Source organism: Rutidosis leptorrhynchoides, chromosome 10, assembly GCF_046630445.1.
Source record: "Rutidosis leptorrhynchoides isolate AG116_Rl617_1_P2 chromosome 10, CSIRO_AGI_Rlap_v1, whole genome shotgun sequence".
NCBI lineage: Eukaryota > Viridiplantae > Streptophyta > Magnoliopsida > Asterales > Asteraceae > Rutidosis > Rutidosis leptorrhynchoides.
The window spans coordinates 82,123,193-82,140,069 of NC_092342.1; the positions used below are offsets into that span (position 1 = coordinate 82,123,193).

At 32.4% G+C, this 16,877-nt stretch overlaps 2 protein-coding genes across 2 annotated transcripts; one reads left to right on the top strand and one right to left on the bottom strand.

Annotated features, from left to right (window-relative positions):
* Nucleotides 1–3,781: 3,781 nt before the first annotated feature.
* On the bottom strand, nt 3,782–7,774 carry LOC139872453 (D-aminoacyl-tRNA deacylase-like). The gene is made up of 9 exons (XM_071860329.1): nt 7,621–7,774; nt 7,324–7,504; nt 6,188–6,330; nt 5,522–5,585; nt 5,295–5,347; nt 4,999–5,054; nt 4,729–4,803; nt 4,192–4,362; nt 3,782–4,090 (listed from the first exon to the last, which is right to left on the bottom strand). Exons 1-9 carry the CDS (start codon nt 7,720–7,722, stop codon nt 4,003–4,005), a joined length of 933 nt encoding a protein of 310 aa, XP_071716430.1. The 5' UTR covers nt 7,723–7,774; the 3' UTR covers nt 3,782–4,002.
* A 1,894-nt stretch (nt 7,775–9,668) lies between these two features.
* On the top strand, nt 9,669–12,111 carry LOC139873226 (uncharacterized). Its single transcript, XM_071861161.1, has 7 exons — nt 9,669–9,738; nt 9,936–10,057; nt 10,844–10,923; nt 11,027–11,168; nt 11,257–11,406; nt 11,494–11,695; nt 11,858–12,111. The coding sequence occupies exons 1-7, from the start codon at nt 9,708–9,710 to the stop codon at nt 11,953–11,955; spliced, it is 825 nt and encodes a 274-aa protein (XP_071717262.1). The 5' UTR covers nt 9,669–9,707; the 3' UTR covers nt 11,956–12,111.
* The last annotated feature ends 4,766 nt before the right edge of the window (nt 12,112–16,877 follow it).

Genomic DNA, 16,877 nt, shown 5'->3' on the forward strand with positions numbered 1-16,877 from the left:
TTTGTATCTGTAAATGCATCAGGCAATTGATTTGCAAGTTCTTGTATATGCATTATCTTTTGAACTTCTGTCTCGCATTCCTTTGTGCGAGGATCAAGATACTTTAATTGAGGTTCACACCATGAAACATCATTTTCTTTATTTTTCATTTCTCCCCCTAATCTAGGGAACAATGTTTCATTAAAATGACAATCAGCAAAACGTGCTGTAAAAACGTCACCTGTCATAGGTTCAATATACCTTAATATTGAAGATGTTTCATATCCAACATATATTCCCAACCTCCTTTGAGGACCCATTTTTGTACGTTGTGGTGTCGCAATTGGAACATACACTGCACAACCAAATGTTCTAAGATGAGAAATATTTGGCTCTTGACCAAAAGCAAGTTGTAGGGGGGAATATTTATGACTTTCACTTGGTCTGATGCGAATCAATGCAGCATCATGTAAAATTGCATGACCCCATATAGATACAGGGAGTTTTGTTCTCATTATCAATGGTCTAGCGATTAACTGTAAACGTTTAATCAATGACTCGGCTAAACCATTTTGTGTATGCACATGAGCAACAGAATGTTCAACAACAATTCCTATAGACATGCAATAGTCATTAAATGCTTGAGATGTAAATTCACCAGCATTATCAAGTCTCACCCTTTTAATGGTGTAATCAGGAAAATGAGCTCTCAATTTAATAATTTGGGCAAGAAATTTTGTAAATGTCACATTACGGCTTGATAACAGACAAACATGAGACCATCTGCTAGATGCGTCTATTAGAACCATGAAATATCTAAATGGTCCACATGGTGGATGAATTGGTCCACATATATCACCTTGAATTCTTTCAAGAAACATTGGTGATTCTTTCTCAACCTTAAGTGGTGAGGGTCTAGTTATCAATTTTCCAAGAGAGCAAGATGTACATGGAACCATTGTATCATGATGGATTTTTCTATCCTTTAGTGGATGTCCATGAGTACATTCAATAATCCTTTTCATCATTGTTGATCCTGGATGGCCTAATCTGTTATGCCATAAACTGAATACACCAGGATCAATATATTTTTCGTTAACTACCATATGTATTTCTGGTACATTTATATGTGTATAATGTAATCCAGAACTAAGTCTTGGCAGTTTTTCAACCACATGACTCTTGTCAGTGATACTTAAATATTTCTCATTTTCTGTTGTCACTGACTGATAATCATACCCGTTAAGGTATATGTCGGAGAAACTCAATAAATTTCTGCTTGACTTGGGAGAAAATAAGGCATCATTTATTAAAAATTTTGTACCATTTGGTAGTATGAAATTTGCCTTTCCTATCCCTTTTATCAAGTTAGCAGGTCCTGATATTGTATGTATAGTTCCTTCCGCTGGTTTTAGATCAATAAAATATTTCTCGAATTTAAGTATAGTGTGTGTAGTTCCACTGTCTGCTATACAGAGATCTCCACCACTTGATTGATGTTGTATTCCAGCAAAATTCATATCGAACTTCATATATAAGAAATAAATAGTGAGTACATTAATATTACACAATATTTTAAACGCAAATAGATAGTACTGAAACATTTAGCAAACATAATGACAAAGACAGACGATATTAAATCGTTTATTTTTCGAAAGACACACAACTTAAACATTCAAGAAATCTTCATATAAATCAGATGGTTTCTCAGTGACTGTTGGATCGACGTTATCCACAAAGTTTACTTCCTTTTCTTTATCTTTTAGCGAATCCTGATACATCTTAACAAGATGTTTAGATGTTCGGCAAGTATTAGCTCAGTGGCCCATTCTACCACATATGTAGCAAGATTCTTCAGAATTTTTAGAAGAATTTTCTTCAACATCTTGTTTAGTGGGCTTGTTTTGTGGTTGATATTTATATTTTCGTGGATTATTATTTCTTTGACCATCACGGCCACGACCACGACCACGTCCTCGCCAATTACCATTACCATAAGGATGGTTTCTACCATAGTTATGGCTTTTGGCATGATGATGGTGATGGTTATTATAACCACGACCTTGCCCGAGTCCTTGTCCCTGTTTATAATTATTTGCAGTATTTGCTTCAGGGATTGCAAGTGTACCAGTAGGACGAGATTGCTGATTTTTCATTAATAGCTCATCATTTTGCTCTGCAACTAAGAGATATGAATTAAGTTCAGGATATGTTTTGAACTTTAGCATTCTCAAATTTCTTTGCACTGTGATGTTTGCAGCATTCATTGTGGAGAAAGTTTTCTCCATCATGTCTGCATCACTTATTTCATGTCCACAGAATTTAAGTTGTGAACATGTATTATACAGAGCTGAGCTATATTCATTTACTTTCTTAAAGTCTTGGAACCTTAATGTTCTCCATTGTTCCATAGCAGCTGGAAGTAAAAATTTTCTTTGATTATTGAATCTGCTTTTGAGACCTTCCCATAAAACATGGGGATCTTCTACAGTCACATAATTATTTTGTAAGCATTCATCAATATGTTGATGAATAAAGCAACATGCCGTTGCTTGTTCTTTTTCAGAACAAGTGTTGTTTTCATTTATGGCTTCAAGAATGCCCATTGATTTAAGATGCATTTTTACTTTTATAACCCATGGCATGTAGTTGTTTTCAGTTGATTCTAAAGGAGTAAATTTAAGCTTTTCCAGATTCGACATTTTCTATTAAAACAAACAACATGATAAATTATAGTCACTTTATATTCATAAGTATATAAACATTAAACATAAATTTAATATAACATAAATGATAAGTAGGTGACAGTGTCGACCATATGTAAGCAATCATTAATAAATGTTATATAACATAAATATAAATATTAGTAAACATAAATGATAATTAGGCGACAGTGTCGGCCATATAAATGTTAGATAATAGAAATATAAATGTTAGTAACATAAATGATAATTAGGCGACAGTGTCGGCCATATAAATGTTAGATAATTGAAATATAAATGTTAGTAACATAAATGATAATTAAACGACAGTGTCGACCATATATTATTCAGGTGGTATAACCGACCATATATCATTTAGGTGGCAGAGCCAACCATAATTAGTATTAAGATTATCGTGCTGATAACGTGTTATAATTCAGTAGGCTTATAACTACCTTTAGTGGTTTGATTCTTGATGTTATAATTCAGTAGGCTTATAACTACCTTTAGTGATTTGATTCTTGATTAAGAATACTAATAATGAAGTGTAAGAACAAAGATGATAATGGAGAGAAATAAAGAAACACTTTGTAAGTATGAGAAATGGTGCAAGTTTAATGCTTGCATTCATGGCTATTTATAGCAAAAATATCACAAGTTTAGGTAATACAATAATATTACTTTTGTGTATCAATAATTGACTATCCATTTATATATATATATATATATATTATAACAAAAGGCAACTAATTACTCTGTATTTGTGTATTATTAATAGACATCACACATCAAACAGAAATTAAAAAGCTGCATTGTAACAATCAAGATTTAACAACCTTCTTTAATAGCCTATAACCACATGCATCTTTAAATCAAAATTCAACCTAAAATTTACTCAACTTTAGTGGTGCACATTATCACATGGCTTTAAAGTTTTACTCCATATTATTCCAAGAAGATGTACGAAACAACACATTTTCTAAACGTAAATTATAAGCCATCTCTAAGGTGTTTGTTTTTCTATTTGCAGATCTTATTATGTCTTATGTTTGCGCGCTCGCAGACGTTTTTACTGCAGACTATTTATTTTTCTGAAGACATAAGATAAAATAATGTTTTATTCTATATGTAATCCCGCAGACTTAGAAATGTGTTTCTAAGTGCTGCAGACAGAATTAAGTTATTTTGTAGATCTTCGGACAAAAACATCTAAAAAAATAAGCAGTACCTAAATGACACACACACACACACACACACAAAATAAAAATAATATAAAATATACTAAAAAATACAGTAACATAATACTGTGTGAATCTTGAGCTTAGTAGAAATCACCCGGTTTGCCAATTTTAATATTCTGTTCACATAAATACTCCGTAATCGCTTTCTTCTGCCAGCCCTTGAAACTCCTGCCAGTTTTAGACATTCTTTAAAAATCTATTCGATTGCTAAAGCGACGGGTTGTTGATAACCGATAATAGTAAATAAACGACAAGATATAAATTATTACTTTTGATCAAGATGAGCAATTACTTCCCCACCAGGAAAAGCTTCGACTGTAGCATCGTACGCAGTTTTAATAGCATGTTTCCAAGTTCCACCAATATCTTTCGATTCACCCGGATCTTCCATTGGCAACGAATATCCAGACAGTAAGTGCCCGACCCATACACCACTTTTCCTAAACATCATATTTTAGCAACAGGTCCAGTTAGACGTGGCTGGATGGGCGGGTCAGGATATTTGGGTAATGCGTTCAGATTGACCCATTTGACCAGTTTGTGATCGAACAAAAAACATCTTGAACCCATTAGTACTAATTGTTTAATATTGCCTCCTACAAAAGTAAACCAATGCTCCAACAGCATCGAGTGACGCTAAATGGTTTACAGATCTTGTAGAATAAAAATCCACGCACCATTTTTAATATGTAATGAAACTAAACTTACCCTTCTGTTTTCTATTTGTACAAGAGACTAATTACCAGAACTATATGAACCACTTGACCAATAGTTGACTATTAATAGCAGTTATGAAAGTAACTTACAAGATTATGTCCATGTGGCGAGGTACATAATGGCCACCTCCTAAACCGAGAAGTACTTTTTTGTTACTGCACATACTGAGACATAAAAAAGATACACAAATTTGTAAGGCATATAACAGTAACAGTTTAATGATGAAATTTCAACCAAAAAAACCCTTTAATCCCAAATGGCCAAATTATAGTTTGACATTTGAACCTATATACTCAAAAGGTTCATTAACAACCCACAATAAACGTAATTTAAAAAAGTTTTTAAGGTATTGATGGTACCTGTTCCAGTTTCCAACCGCCTCACCTCCTCCAATTCCAAGTCCTTCCCAAACTAACTGCAAATAAAAAAAAATAAAATAATAATAATAATAAATCACAGAGTATTAGATCGCATATGGTAATTTGCTATAAACTTGTGCAATGCAACATAACAAAAAAATTCACTCTAATCTTATTGATTGAATTTAATCATTCTAAGTTTTCGTCGAAAAATATCTTCAAATAATAAAGAAAAAAAGTTGCAAAACCAGAGAAATCAAGGCATGGAAGCAATAATAAAATTCTGTGTATTAGACCCGCGCAATGACTTGAGCAGCATCTTGCCTAGTCCAGCATTCAATTGTGCTACCTATACATACCAAAGTAAATTTGCTAGTCAAAACTATATGGTAAGAAAATCAGATCACAAACATTTGATTATCCAAAAGAGCAAGTAGATAAAGACCATACAGGTGAAATGAAGGATGTTCATAATATCTACATAAACTATCACGATACATATAATAATTTTGAGATATTGTACCTATCTCCACAAACATCGTTGGCTTATTTGTAACTGGACCATGATGAGTAGCCTCCAAGGTAATCTACAATAAACCAGTTAAACAATTGTTGGCAGACTAAGTTCAGCGTTGTAAAACTCCCCGATTGATGCCGATGACTTCCCGATTACTCCTTTTTTGGAACCGCCCGATTCAATTTTCCAAAAATCCATGTATTTAAATGGTCACCATTGGTCAATGTGTGAAAATAAGATTTATTGGTCAGTTGGATTTAGTCAAAATCATTCAAAGTCAACATCCGTTAACATCTTTATATGAATTTAAATTAGAATTTTATAGTTCTTGAACAAATAAAGATTATGTTTATGTTTCCACCATTATGTGAACGTTTATGTTTATGTATTTCTTGTATATTTACACTTATAATTTTATAATTTATTATTTAAATATATATATATATATATATATATATATATATATATATATATATATATATATATATATAATAAAAAGTCCAATCCGTTTACTCCCCGAGTTGCCGATAACTTCCTCAAAAAGTAGCGATTTATGCTATGAACCATGGAATATGATGTCACAACAAAAGTATAAGTACGAGCTTACTTTTTGACCCAATGTTAAGAATATACTCCAAGATGTTATGATTTTCTTGCAAAAAAGGTGAGTACCTCAAATTCAGGAAGCAAGTTATGGGATTGGGCAAGTTTCTTTAAGAGTATCAACCATTGAGTCATCCTAGGACTTGGAACCGCGGCCCACCCTGGCTTCCCTCCTTGTGGTGGAATATCTCCTTCTTTTAAATGTGGCACACCTAAAATCGATATATTTTCAGAGATGCAAACCTCAACTTAATTGCAAATTAAGTTGTACATAGACCATTAGATTAAAGCAGTGAGTGTGCAGGGGTATTGAGTTTTATGTGATTGTTCATTTCGCTCACTCCATTTCACATAATTTTCTTATACGCAGTATTTATATATAAAGTAACACCTTAGTTACAAAGCCTTAGACCGCGTTCGATAAAAATGAATGATTTAGTGATCTGAATAATTCAAAGGTTCTAAGTAATGTTGGTTCTATATGACAATAACCTGTTTGATAATCAATTTGAATGAACAATATGAATGATGTAAAATTACCTTATTCGCCTTTTACATGAATAAGAAAATAATATACTTGTTTGATATGTGTTCTTCATCATCATATAATTAAAAGAGGATATTACATAACATTTAGATGTTTAATGGTTAAAAGAGTATTTCAACTCGAATGCAGCACCATATGTCATTCAGAGTTCAGAAACAAACGAGATGGTTGTGCATTCAGCAGTTACGAATAATCCAGCCAAAAAAGTAATAGGAATTAGACCTAACACGATTCCAAATAAAAAAAACTTCAATCATTTCGATTTATTTGGAAGGGGGAAAATCCAGGGTTCCAAACCTAAATAAAAATCCGAAACACCCACGAATCTCACTGACCAAGAATTGGCAATTGACCCAGACCATTCAATTAAGAGACAATCAAGCGCACCCCTAGTTACACCTGATTATATGATTATCAACCATTTCACATCATACTAAAAATACTACTATCAGCCATTGCTCATTTTGCTCATTCAAGAACAAAGCCTTAGTTACACCTTAATACCTGATTATATGATTCCTAATCATTCCATTTCACATAATTACTCTCTACAATGCAATACGAAACGAAACGCACTAATAACACGTGGCTCCTAACTATCACGAGTAATTAGATATGATTTTCATTAACAACATAAATTGAGAGTAGAAGTAAATACCTATGGGATGAATGGTGAGTGCAGGACGATTTGTAACGGCGGTATGTTTGCTAAGAAATATGATGTCATCAACAACTTCACCGCTAACATGTTCCCAACGACTATCCAAATCATCTTCTTCAACTATACTTTTATCATGCTCCAGTAACCTCACGTTTCCATTAGCCTTACTCCTAATCCCCTATTTTTTTCATTTTTTTTATTATTTAAATATAAAAATATATTTATTTACTTACTTCGTATATTATATGAAGTTATGATTGTGAATATAAAATATACTAGCAATTAGTGTAGTACCTGAAAGAAAACGCCGGGGTTCCAGTTTCCGATGGCGGAGAGTGCTGACGCTGGTCCGTACGACGCCGGATCGGTGGTTGTTGCCACCACTAGCGTCACCATTTGAGTTTTATTCCAATTAGGTTAGGTTTTACTAATTAATTGAAGGTCGATTTTGGTTACACAATTTGCGAATTTCACTTTATACGGTATATTTATATTTATGACAAGTTTTTTAATGATATTATAAGTTACGGTTGTCTTTAAGAAGTAATTGACGCATAAAGGAATGGTAATTAAGCGGTTATTTTTTATGTACAATTAAATTAAGGGTGCATTTGATAAAAATAAATGATTTAACGCTGAATGGTTTAGAATCTAAATGATTCAAAGCCTTTGAATAAAGTTTCTTCTGAATGAAAATAAACCGTTTGATAATCATTTAAAATGAACGATATAAACGGAGTAAATTACCTTATCAAAGTGTAACATTAATAAAATATTCAATATACTTGTTAGTGAAGTGTTCAGGATAGGATTTGAGGAGAAAATTACAGAAAAAGTAGGCTGTTAATGGTTAAGAGAGTGTTTTATCTCTGAATGTTTCAGCACTGAATTCTGAACCATTCAGCACCATATGTCATTCAGAGGTCAGAAACAAACGCACTGAATGCTGAATGACACATAACCATTCCATTAAGAGGCAAACAAACGTACCCTAAGTGTGTCTGGATCTCTTAAAACCATCTCTTAAAGACCGTCGTTAGAAAACTTATGTTTATTATTAGAACTAATATTCTAAAATTTGAAATAACTTCGATTTTATAAATTTTTTTCATAGATCCATATGGTGACTCATAATTTAGCAGTTGTTAAATTTTTTTCCTTTGTTATTATCTGTTTAGTATTTATTCTGTTTGCAAATTGAAATTGAAAATAGATATAGATAGTCTAATTATATTGTCTCTTAAAAATAGACAAGTTTCAGATTAAATGACAAAGAAATAATAATTTTATTCTCTTAATTAAGTGGTGTAATGATATCGACTAAAAAGTCAAGTTTTACCTCTGATATTAAGCCTTAAATCAATAGAGTAATTAACTTTATTGAAGAATTAAGCGTCTATTTGTTTTTTTGGATAGATCAAGTGATTATGATGACGATGCAAGAAGAATCGAAAAAACAGACTTCTTAAAACGAAGAATTTAGAGCGAAAACGATGAAAATCAAGTTACTAATTTGATATAAGTTACTAATTTGATATAAGTCATATTCAACCAGCAGTGGACTGATTTGTTTTGTATTTGTTTTTGTTGATTTATGTTTTTGATTTTTATCTTTTCAAATTTAGAGTTATAATTTTAGGTGATGAAGATGAAGATGGAGATGGGATTATTTAATTAAAAGTGAAATCGTTCAAATGACCAAAATGTCTCCACATGTTTTGCACATGACCATGTTTAACAAAAAAGTTAACGGACGTTAGGCGTTTGGACTATCGTTGCTCCACCAGCAAACCACGAGGACTATCAACACTCAAAACTGATACTTTGATAACCGTGCAATATGGTACAAATCACATGGACTATTCGCGCAATTTTCTCTTTCAAACATGATGTCATACTTATCAGATGGGCAACTTTGACTCCGCTGAAGGCAGTGCTATGAATTTTTAAATTATAATTTCTGACCAACTGAGGTGGTTTGTCTCAGTTGTGAACGGTAGAAAAAGTGATTTATGAATTGGAGTTCGAACCTTCGGGGGTCTTACTTTTCAGAGTTAAATATATCATTGATTAAGGAAATAAATTAGTCAGCGTTATGTTTAAGACTATCATTGTGTATTTCAAAAACCTTAAAGACTATCAATATAGTTTTGAGTAAATTAGATTAATGAATGATGTAATTAACTCAAAAATTATCATGTTATATGTTTTAAAAGAAGTATAATATTTATATTAATATTTAATATAATAAAAATAAAAAGATATAATTCTAAATATTTTGACAAAATTGCATTAACGGGGAACTTGTGTTTGGGTATTGTTTTTGTTAGTGCCAGATGTTGTGTTACTCTTTAGCGTCATTTCATAGGTACCTCTGTCCCATGGCTTCCAAATCTCGCCGCATCCGTCACCGTAATTAATTCCTTAAACCCTACTCTTTTACTAATTTTTCAATATCTAGACCCAAAAAAAACCCTAATTCTTCACACTCTTACTTACTCTAGGTTAAAAAAAAACATTAGTTACCTAATTCGAAAATAGTACTCAGATTATTAGCCTACATTTATCATCATCATGTAACATTGTTTGTTTAATGTTTAATTTTGCAGTTGCAGAATCAACAATGCAAGGTGCCGGTAAAAAACCTAGGTCAATTGCTACTGAAGCAGCTTCACCATCATCTTCAATGAAAGATGAATTCTCTAAATACGCTGATTATCTTAATCAATTTGTAAGTATTTGTGTCTGATTGCAAACTTGTTATGATAGCCATTACTGTTGGTTTATGATTACTAGGTTAGGTTAGGGTTATATTAGCTTCTAACTGTTATAAATAAGCTGAAGGTTAATTAGACCTAGCATGTAAGATGTTAAACCCTAGCTTTATCTGTTACTCCAAATTTCAATAAGCCAGAAAAAAATAGCCTGGTGCTGTTGTCGTTTGTTTTTAGGTCTGCAAACCTTATTATGTCTTATGTCTTTAAGATAAAGTAATGTCTTATTCTGTCTGCAATCTCGCAGACTTAGAAATGTGCTTCTAAGTGCTTCAGACAGGATTAAGTTAAATTCTAGATATAAAAACAAACAGTCTTCAGTATTTAGCATACGGATGTTTAGTCTTAAACTACATCTTCAAATATGGTCCGCATATCTTTAGACAAAAACATCTTGAAAAACAAACAACACTAGGTCAACGTTAATTGAGCTTCAAAGGTTTAGCTTATATGTTACTTGAAGCCAATAAGTTGTTAAGCTCGTAAGCGGTAAAAATTGAGCATATTGGCTTTTGTATAAACCAGGTAAATGAGCATACCCAAACACCAAATGGTTTCGTTGGATTTTAAAGTTGTTATGAATTCTATATTACCAAAGTGTGTAGTTTTGTTAATGGTTTTCCCTAAATTTTGATTGACATTACCAGTTTGTATCATGAAAGCGATAAAAATGGGTCCATGACTCGTGACAACTTGGTTTATAGGCATGTGGTATCTACTTGTTAATTGATTACTTATTGTAGAATGACAAGAGAGAACGGGTAGTGAAAGCAAGTCGTGATATCACGATTAATAGCAAAAAGGTGATATTTCAAGTGCACAGGTGAATAACAATCTTCATAACACTTTCGATACTTGTAGCACTCTTACTTTCTGTACACCGTTTTTTTATGTAGTTTTTGAGTTCATCTTACGTCATTAAACAGGATCAGCAAAATGAACAAAGATGAAGTGTTGGAGAAGGCTGAAAAGGATCTTTCAGCTGTCAAAGATCAACAGATAGCCCGACTAGTAAATGAATTGCAAGGAACCGACTTTTGGAAACTAAGACGAGCATATTCTCCCGGGGTCGCCTTTTTTATTAAATTTTCCTAATTTACATAAATAAAATTCGCTGAATTGCTTGTATTAAATCATGAGGCTTGCATTTGTGCAGATACAAGAATATGTTGAAGCTGCAACGTTATGTAAATTCTGCACTACTGGTACTTTGTTGAACCTTGATGAGATAAATGCCATGTTGTTACCACTGGGTGACCCGTCTTTTGAGCCGTTGCAAATTAATATCCTTGATTATATATTGGGTGTAAGTTAAATTACTTTGTTAGTTATGTTTGTCATCTTATAATTTATATTATTTTGTCATGTAATATGTTGACTTTTTTCGTTATAGCTTGCTGACTTAACAGGAGAGTTGATGAGGTTGGCAATTGGGCGGATATCTGATGGCGAACTTGAGTATGCTGAAAAGATATGCAGATTTGTGCGCGAAATCTACCGAGAACTTACGCTTGTGGCTCCAAAAATGGATGATAGTTCAGATATGAAAACAAAAATGGATGTCATGCTCCAAAGTGTAATGAAGATAGAAAATGGTACGGTTATATATCAATTAGTATCTGCATAAGCTGATATGTTGCACCATTATTGTTATATTTACAAAGCTCAAATGGTGTGATCTGTTTACGTAGTGTAAGACAAGTTAAATTTGATCGTGTACTATTTGTTTATGTATCAGTGTTTTATTGTGTCTGCAGCTTGCTTTGGCGTTCATGTGAGAGGATCTGAATATATTCCTCTAATTGGAACTGGGGATACAAGTTACGCTTCGCTAGGAATGTCGGACTTTGACTAACGAAGAAAATGGCCCGTTACTTGTGATCCTGGTATATCTTCTTCTAACTTCATTGACAAAAGGGTTTCATGAAGTTTTTTACCTTGTATTTGAACTTGAAGGTATGGGTATTCATCCTCAATTTAATGACAATGTGATCATGTTTACTCGGTATTATGACTATGGTGTCTTAATTAGTGTGTGCTGAATGTCTAGCTTGCAATCAGGCATGCTGGAGTGGTTGGGTTACAATTCAAAAAGAAATGAATTGGACCGGGTTGATTTGAACCACTGCCTTTTGTCCATCTTTTAAATAACTGAAAATTATTAGTTTTTAATTATGACAACTTAATCTTATGTTGACTTTATGTAACAACCCGTCCTAATCCTCCTGGACGAAGTCATCAACATTTAGTTCCATTGCAATGATCGATTCCAAGATATGTCCTTAACATGAGCAAATGCACAGCGGAAGACTTAATTCGTACATGAGAATAACATGCTTTGAAAAGTCAACATAAAGTTGGTGAGATATATAGGTTTGATGCTAGCAGCGTTATAACAATGGACCACAAGATTTCATATGTAAACATTTAAATAAAAATATTCTAAGTGGTTGAGCACTTGGTAACCATACTTAACATTTAATCACGTCGCATATTCCCTTTAATATAAAATCATACTACACCGTACCAAGTGTAGTCACGAAACGAAGTACTGTGCAACCGTTGAATACTGGTCGTCCAGTCCGGTTGGGGTTGTCAGGCCCGATAGATCTATCAACAGGATTCGCGTTTACAATACCGCTGTAAATAACAGTTACCAAGCTACAGGGAAGTATGCCAGTGGTACAACTCAACGTAGAATATATTTTTCAGTTACTTGTGTCCATAACGTAAAACATAAAATACAGGTATTCTCATCCCGAAATATTTAGAGTTTAAAAGTGGGACTATATACTCACCTAATGTATTTTGTAGCAAAAATACATATAACAGCATTGATCAAGTATAAGGTTGGCCTCGGATTCACGAACCTATATTATTTATATAATTATTAACACATATAGTCGTAATCGAACAAAATTTAAATATTATATCCTAAATTACATATAAAAATATATTGAATTTATATATATATTCAAAATGATTAATATTAATATATATATTTCTGATTAAAAATATCTAATTTGTTATTTATGAATATTTATATAAAAATGATTAATGTGATTAATACATACCTATAACTTTAAAACTTTTATTTTCATAATAATTTTAATGTTTATAAGATTGATAATACTAATAAGAATAATACTAATAATAATTCTAATAATTATAAAATGATACTAATACTAATATTAACAAAAATAATAATAATAGTAGTAAAATTTGAGAGTGTATACCCTTGAGAAGCTTTTTCTAAAAAGATTTGTCCCTTACGAGAATTGAACTCATGACCTCCTGGACACTCAACAACACCCATAACCATTCAAGCAATTTCTGTCTTTCTGAATTATATGCCACCCAAAGGTTTATAACCCGATTCTGTTTGTCCAAATATTTTTTTTCATTTTCAAGTGTTTTTAATCCGATTATAATCTCGGCCCATCTTATTAACTAGAGCTCAATTAACAACCCAACTAATTTTCCTGTCAAGAGAAAAAGGGAGAGAAAAAAAAAAACAATATTCCAGCCTAGATTCGAACCCTGGTCCCCTTGTTTCACGCAACTACACTCAACCATTACTCCATCTATTTCATTTCTGTTAGAATAACGTTTATAATTCCTTTTCTATATACTTTCAGTCCCTTCTTCTTCTTCCTAAACAACACCCAGAACTGTTCAATATTATTAATCTTAATTGTTTATCTTAGTTATCTTCTACCTTCATTTCTTTATAATATTTACGTATCATAATCTTCATCGTGTATCTATATAATATTTTCTACCGCAAAAATAAAGAAAACGGAAGGTGGCAGCGGCGGTTTGGCGACGGTTTGCGGTTGTAAGGTTCGAAGATAACAAAAACGAAAAGCTTACTGTAGCCATAATAATGAATGGCGTTCGATACTTGGTTACTGTAACAGAAACGTAAACAGCTGTAACAGTAGCGACGTGAATCATTGGGTTGTTTTTTTTTTTTTTTATTTTTTTTTTTAAATAATCGTAGGGTAGCAAGGGGTGGTTGGTTTTGTGGTGTTGAATGGTTGTTGAGTGTGATAGATAAAGATGGTGTCTCGATGGATGCTATTGAAACAAGGAGTAGTAACGGTGGGTGTTAGTTTGATGTTAAAGATGGAAACATAAAAACGTAACAAAGGATGATGGAGGGGGTTCCGGCTAAAACAGAAGAGAATAGAAACGTTGCAGCAGAAGTTCATGGTTGTTCGAATGGTGAGGTGATGGTATTGTGGTTCGAATGAAGGAGGTGATTCATGGTGTTTCATGGTTGTGTTGTCTATGATTTCGAATAGGAGGAAGAGGATGAGATAAAGAAAAGTGATGGTGGCTCTTGGTGCTTCTCCGGTGGTTGAGGGTGGTAGTCGTGAGATGGTTTAAAAAAAATGTTAGATGTAGTTTGATTACAGAAAGAAGTATGAGAGTGTGATCAAATGCACATAAGTTTATATATAATAATAATAATAATAATAATAATAATAATAATAATATAATAATGCATATTAAATTGAAAAAGAAACGTGCATATGGAAATCAAATAGTATAGCAGCCTCAATTTTTATCTTCTAGCTACCGACAGTTTAAAAATGAAGATATATCGGGTTCCGTTGTTAGTCAGTGGCGGATAAAAAGTCCTCTGAAAAATCTCATATTTTTAAATTAAATGTCTTTATTTATTTCAATCATTATGATATAAAATTCGATCATTATTTCATTAAAAATTTTAAATAAAATTAACACGCTGTATCCCAGGTAAAATATATAAAAAAAATTTAAAACTTAACAAATAGATCCTAAATGCATATTTAATAAGTATATAACTTATTTACGAATCACCGTTTATTTTAAAATCATAAAATATATATTTAATATACTTCACTTATATATAAGATATGTTTTTAATAATAATTATCATAATGTCATATGTTTATTTTATTTTACATAATAAATTTTAATAACAACAACGTATAATACTTCAAATTATATTTCAAATTATTATTTATATATACATACCCACATATCTATTTACAATTAATTGATCGTGAATCGTCGAGAGCAGTCGAAGGTCAATTGAATATATGAATATAGATTTCAAACTTTCTAGACTCATTATTACAGGTTTTTGCTTATCGTGTCGGAAACATATAGAGTTTAAGGTTTAAATTTGGTCGGAAATTTCCGGGTCGTTACAGTACCCACCCGTTAAAGAAATTTCGTCCCCGAAATTTGGTAGAGGTTGTTATAAATAACAATAGGAATGTTTTTATGACGAATATGAGGTAATAATTGGGTTTTATCATTATTGGAAGATACGGATAAAACAATTCGATCATGTGAAGCACACAAGTGAAGCTATCACAAAAGATTGAGATAAAGATTTAACTTTTGACATAGTCACAGTGAATTTCCGGAATTTAAGGGATTTAAAAGAAAATCTTACGTAATAAGATTTGGTTCTTCGGCGATCAGGATCTTCTTTGATTTAATGTGGCAATCTGTTTTGATTTCTTTGTCGGATATTTCACTATAAATCCACCCCTTCTTTTCCTTATTTTTCACAACTCACATCTTCTATTCTTCCTCATTAACTCCTACTTTAAGACATTCATCAATATGCTCCATCCCATTCTGATTCTTGATATACTCCAAATTTTCACATCTGTCATTCTTCTTTTCATCTACCATCAGAAGAATCTATTTACTTCTACCATACTCTTGTGTTTATAGTGTTTCTAATTCTCCCGTGTCTTATATTGCTATCTACATCGATATACACGGTTTGTAAAATCTAGGTGGTTGTTGGGTTTTATATCTTCCCGTCCTCGAGTCAAGCGAGCAATGGTCCGGAATTCGTTGGTATAAGATTTGGAATGAACATAGTTAATGTTCTCAGAAAGGAATGGTAATGGCACTATTTTGATTTGTCAAATTACCAGAATATCCAGGAAAATAGAACTATCACGATGATTTGTTCTTAATACGTTTCGGAATTGGATAGAGTGTAAGAGTCGTGTAACATGGCACATGATGATGGTACTGTAAATCATCACATTCCATTAGAAACTTAACATGACTTACTGTAATATAATGAAGTTGATCAAGTTTCATTATATTATATTAATTCATGCACCAGTTCCCAACACTACTTCAGAACATTCCTATTTTTAACTCGAAGGTTTTAGAACTTAGAAACTAACACAGTTTCTTTTATGTTGTAACGCAGATGTCACGGAGAGATAAATGATCTCAGATAAGAATAGTTATGAAAATATCTCCAGAAATATGAAGGATATGTTAACGGAAGATATGAAGATATCTTATAGTATCTAAGATTTGATGATGATGAAGAATATCATCTGGAAAGGTTTAGAATAACGAGTAGGGTTCTTACTAACGGTTTCAGGAGGCACTGAATCGTTTGGATTATTTGAAGACAGGTTCAGTCCTTGTATTTGTTCTTTGTTTCCTTCACGGTTAGCTCAAATCGTTTTTCAGTACCAAATTTTCTATCGAGCGTTCCTAACACTCCCTTCTTTATCATCGAACTTTTGGCTATTTAGGCTATCTATGAGTTTACTGTTTCCTCTGCATTTAATGCAGCCATAACTGAATCGTCGGTTATCAATCCGAGGTGTTTTCGAGCGAATTGTGTTTTTAGATGATTAAACGCTTATGGTAGTATGGTGGAATATAAAAGGTTTTCCGATAGCGACTGCGCAAGAATAACGTATATATCGAGACTAACCTTTCTGAGAAGTCGAGGTT

What these genes read in the sequence shown, in the direction of transcription:
- LOC139872453 (XM_071860329.1), bottom strand. Translation starts at nt 7,722, where the DNA reads ATGGTGACGCTAGTGGTGGCAACAACCACCGATCCGGCGTCGTACGGA. An exon ending in ACCCCGGCGTTTTCTTTCAG is followed by an intron (nt 7,505 to 7,620) that starts GTACTACACTAA and finishes TGAAAAAAATAG; the next exon opens with GGGATTAGGAGTAAGGCTAA. An exon ending in ACTCACCATTCATCCCATAG is followed by an intron (nt 6,331 to 7,323) that starts GTATTTACTTCT and finishes TATCGATTTTAG; the next exon opens with GTGTGCCACATTTAAAAGAA.
- LOC139873226 (XM_071861161.1), top strand. Translation starts at nt 9,708, where the DNA reads ATGGCTTCCAAATCTCGCCGCATCCGTCACC. An exon ending in GTGATATTTCAAGTGCACAG is followed by an intron (nt 10,924 to 11,026) that starts GTGAATAACAAT and finishes GTCATTAAACAG; the next exon opens with GATCAGCAAAATGAACAAAG. An exon ending in GACGAGCATATTCTCCCGGG is followed by an intron (nt 11,169 to 11,256) that starts GTCGCCTTTTTT and finishes GCATTTGTGCAG; the next exon opens with ATACAAGAATATGTTGAAGC.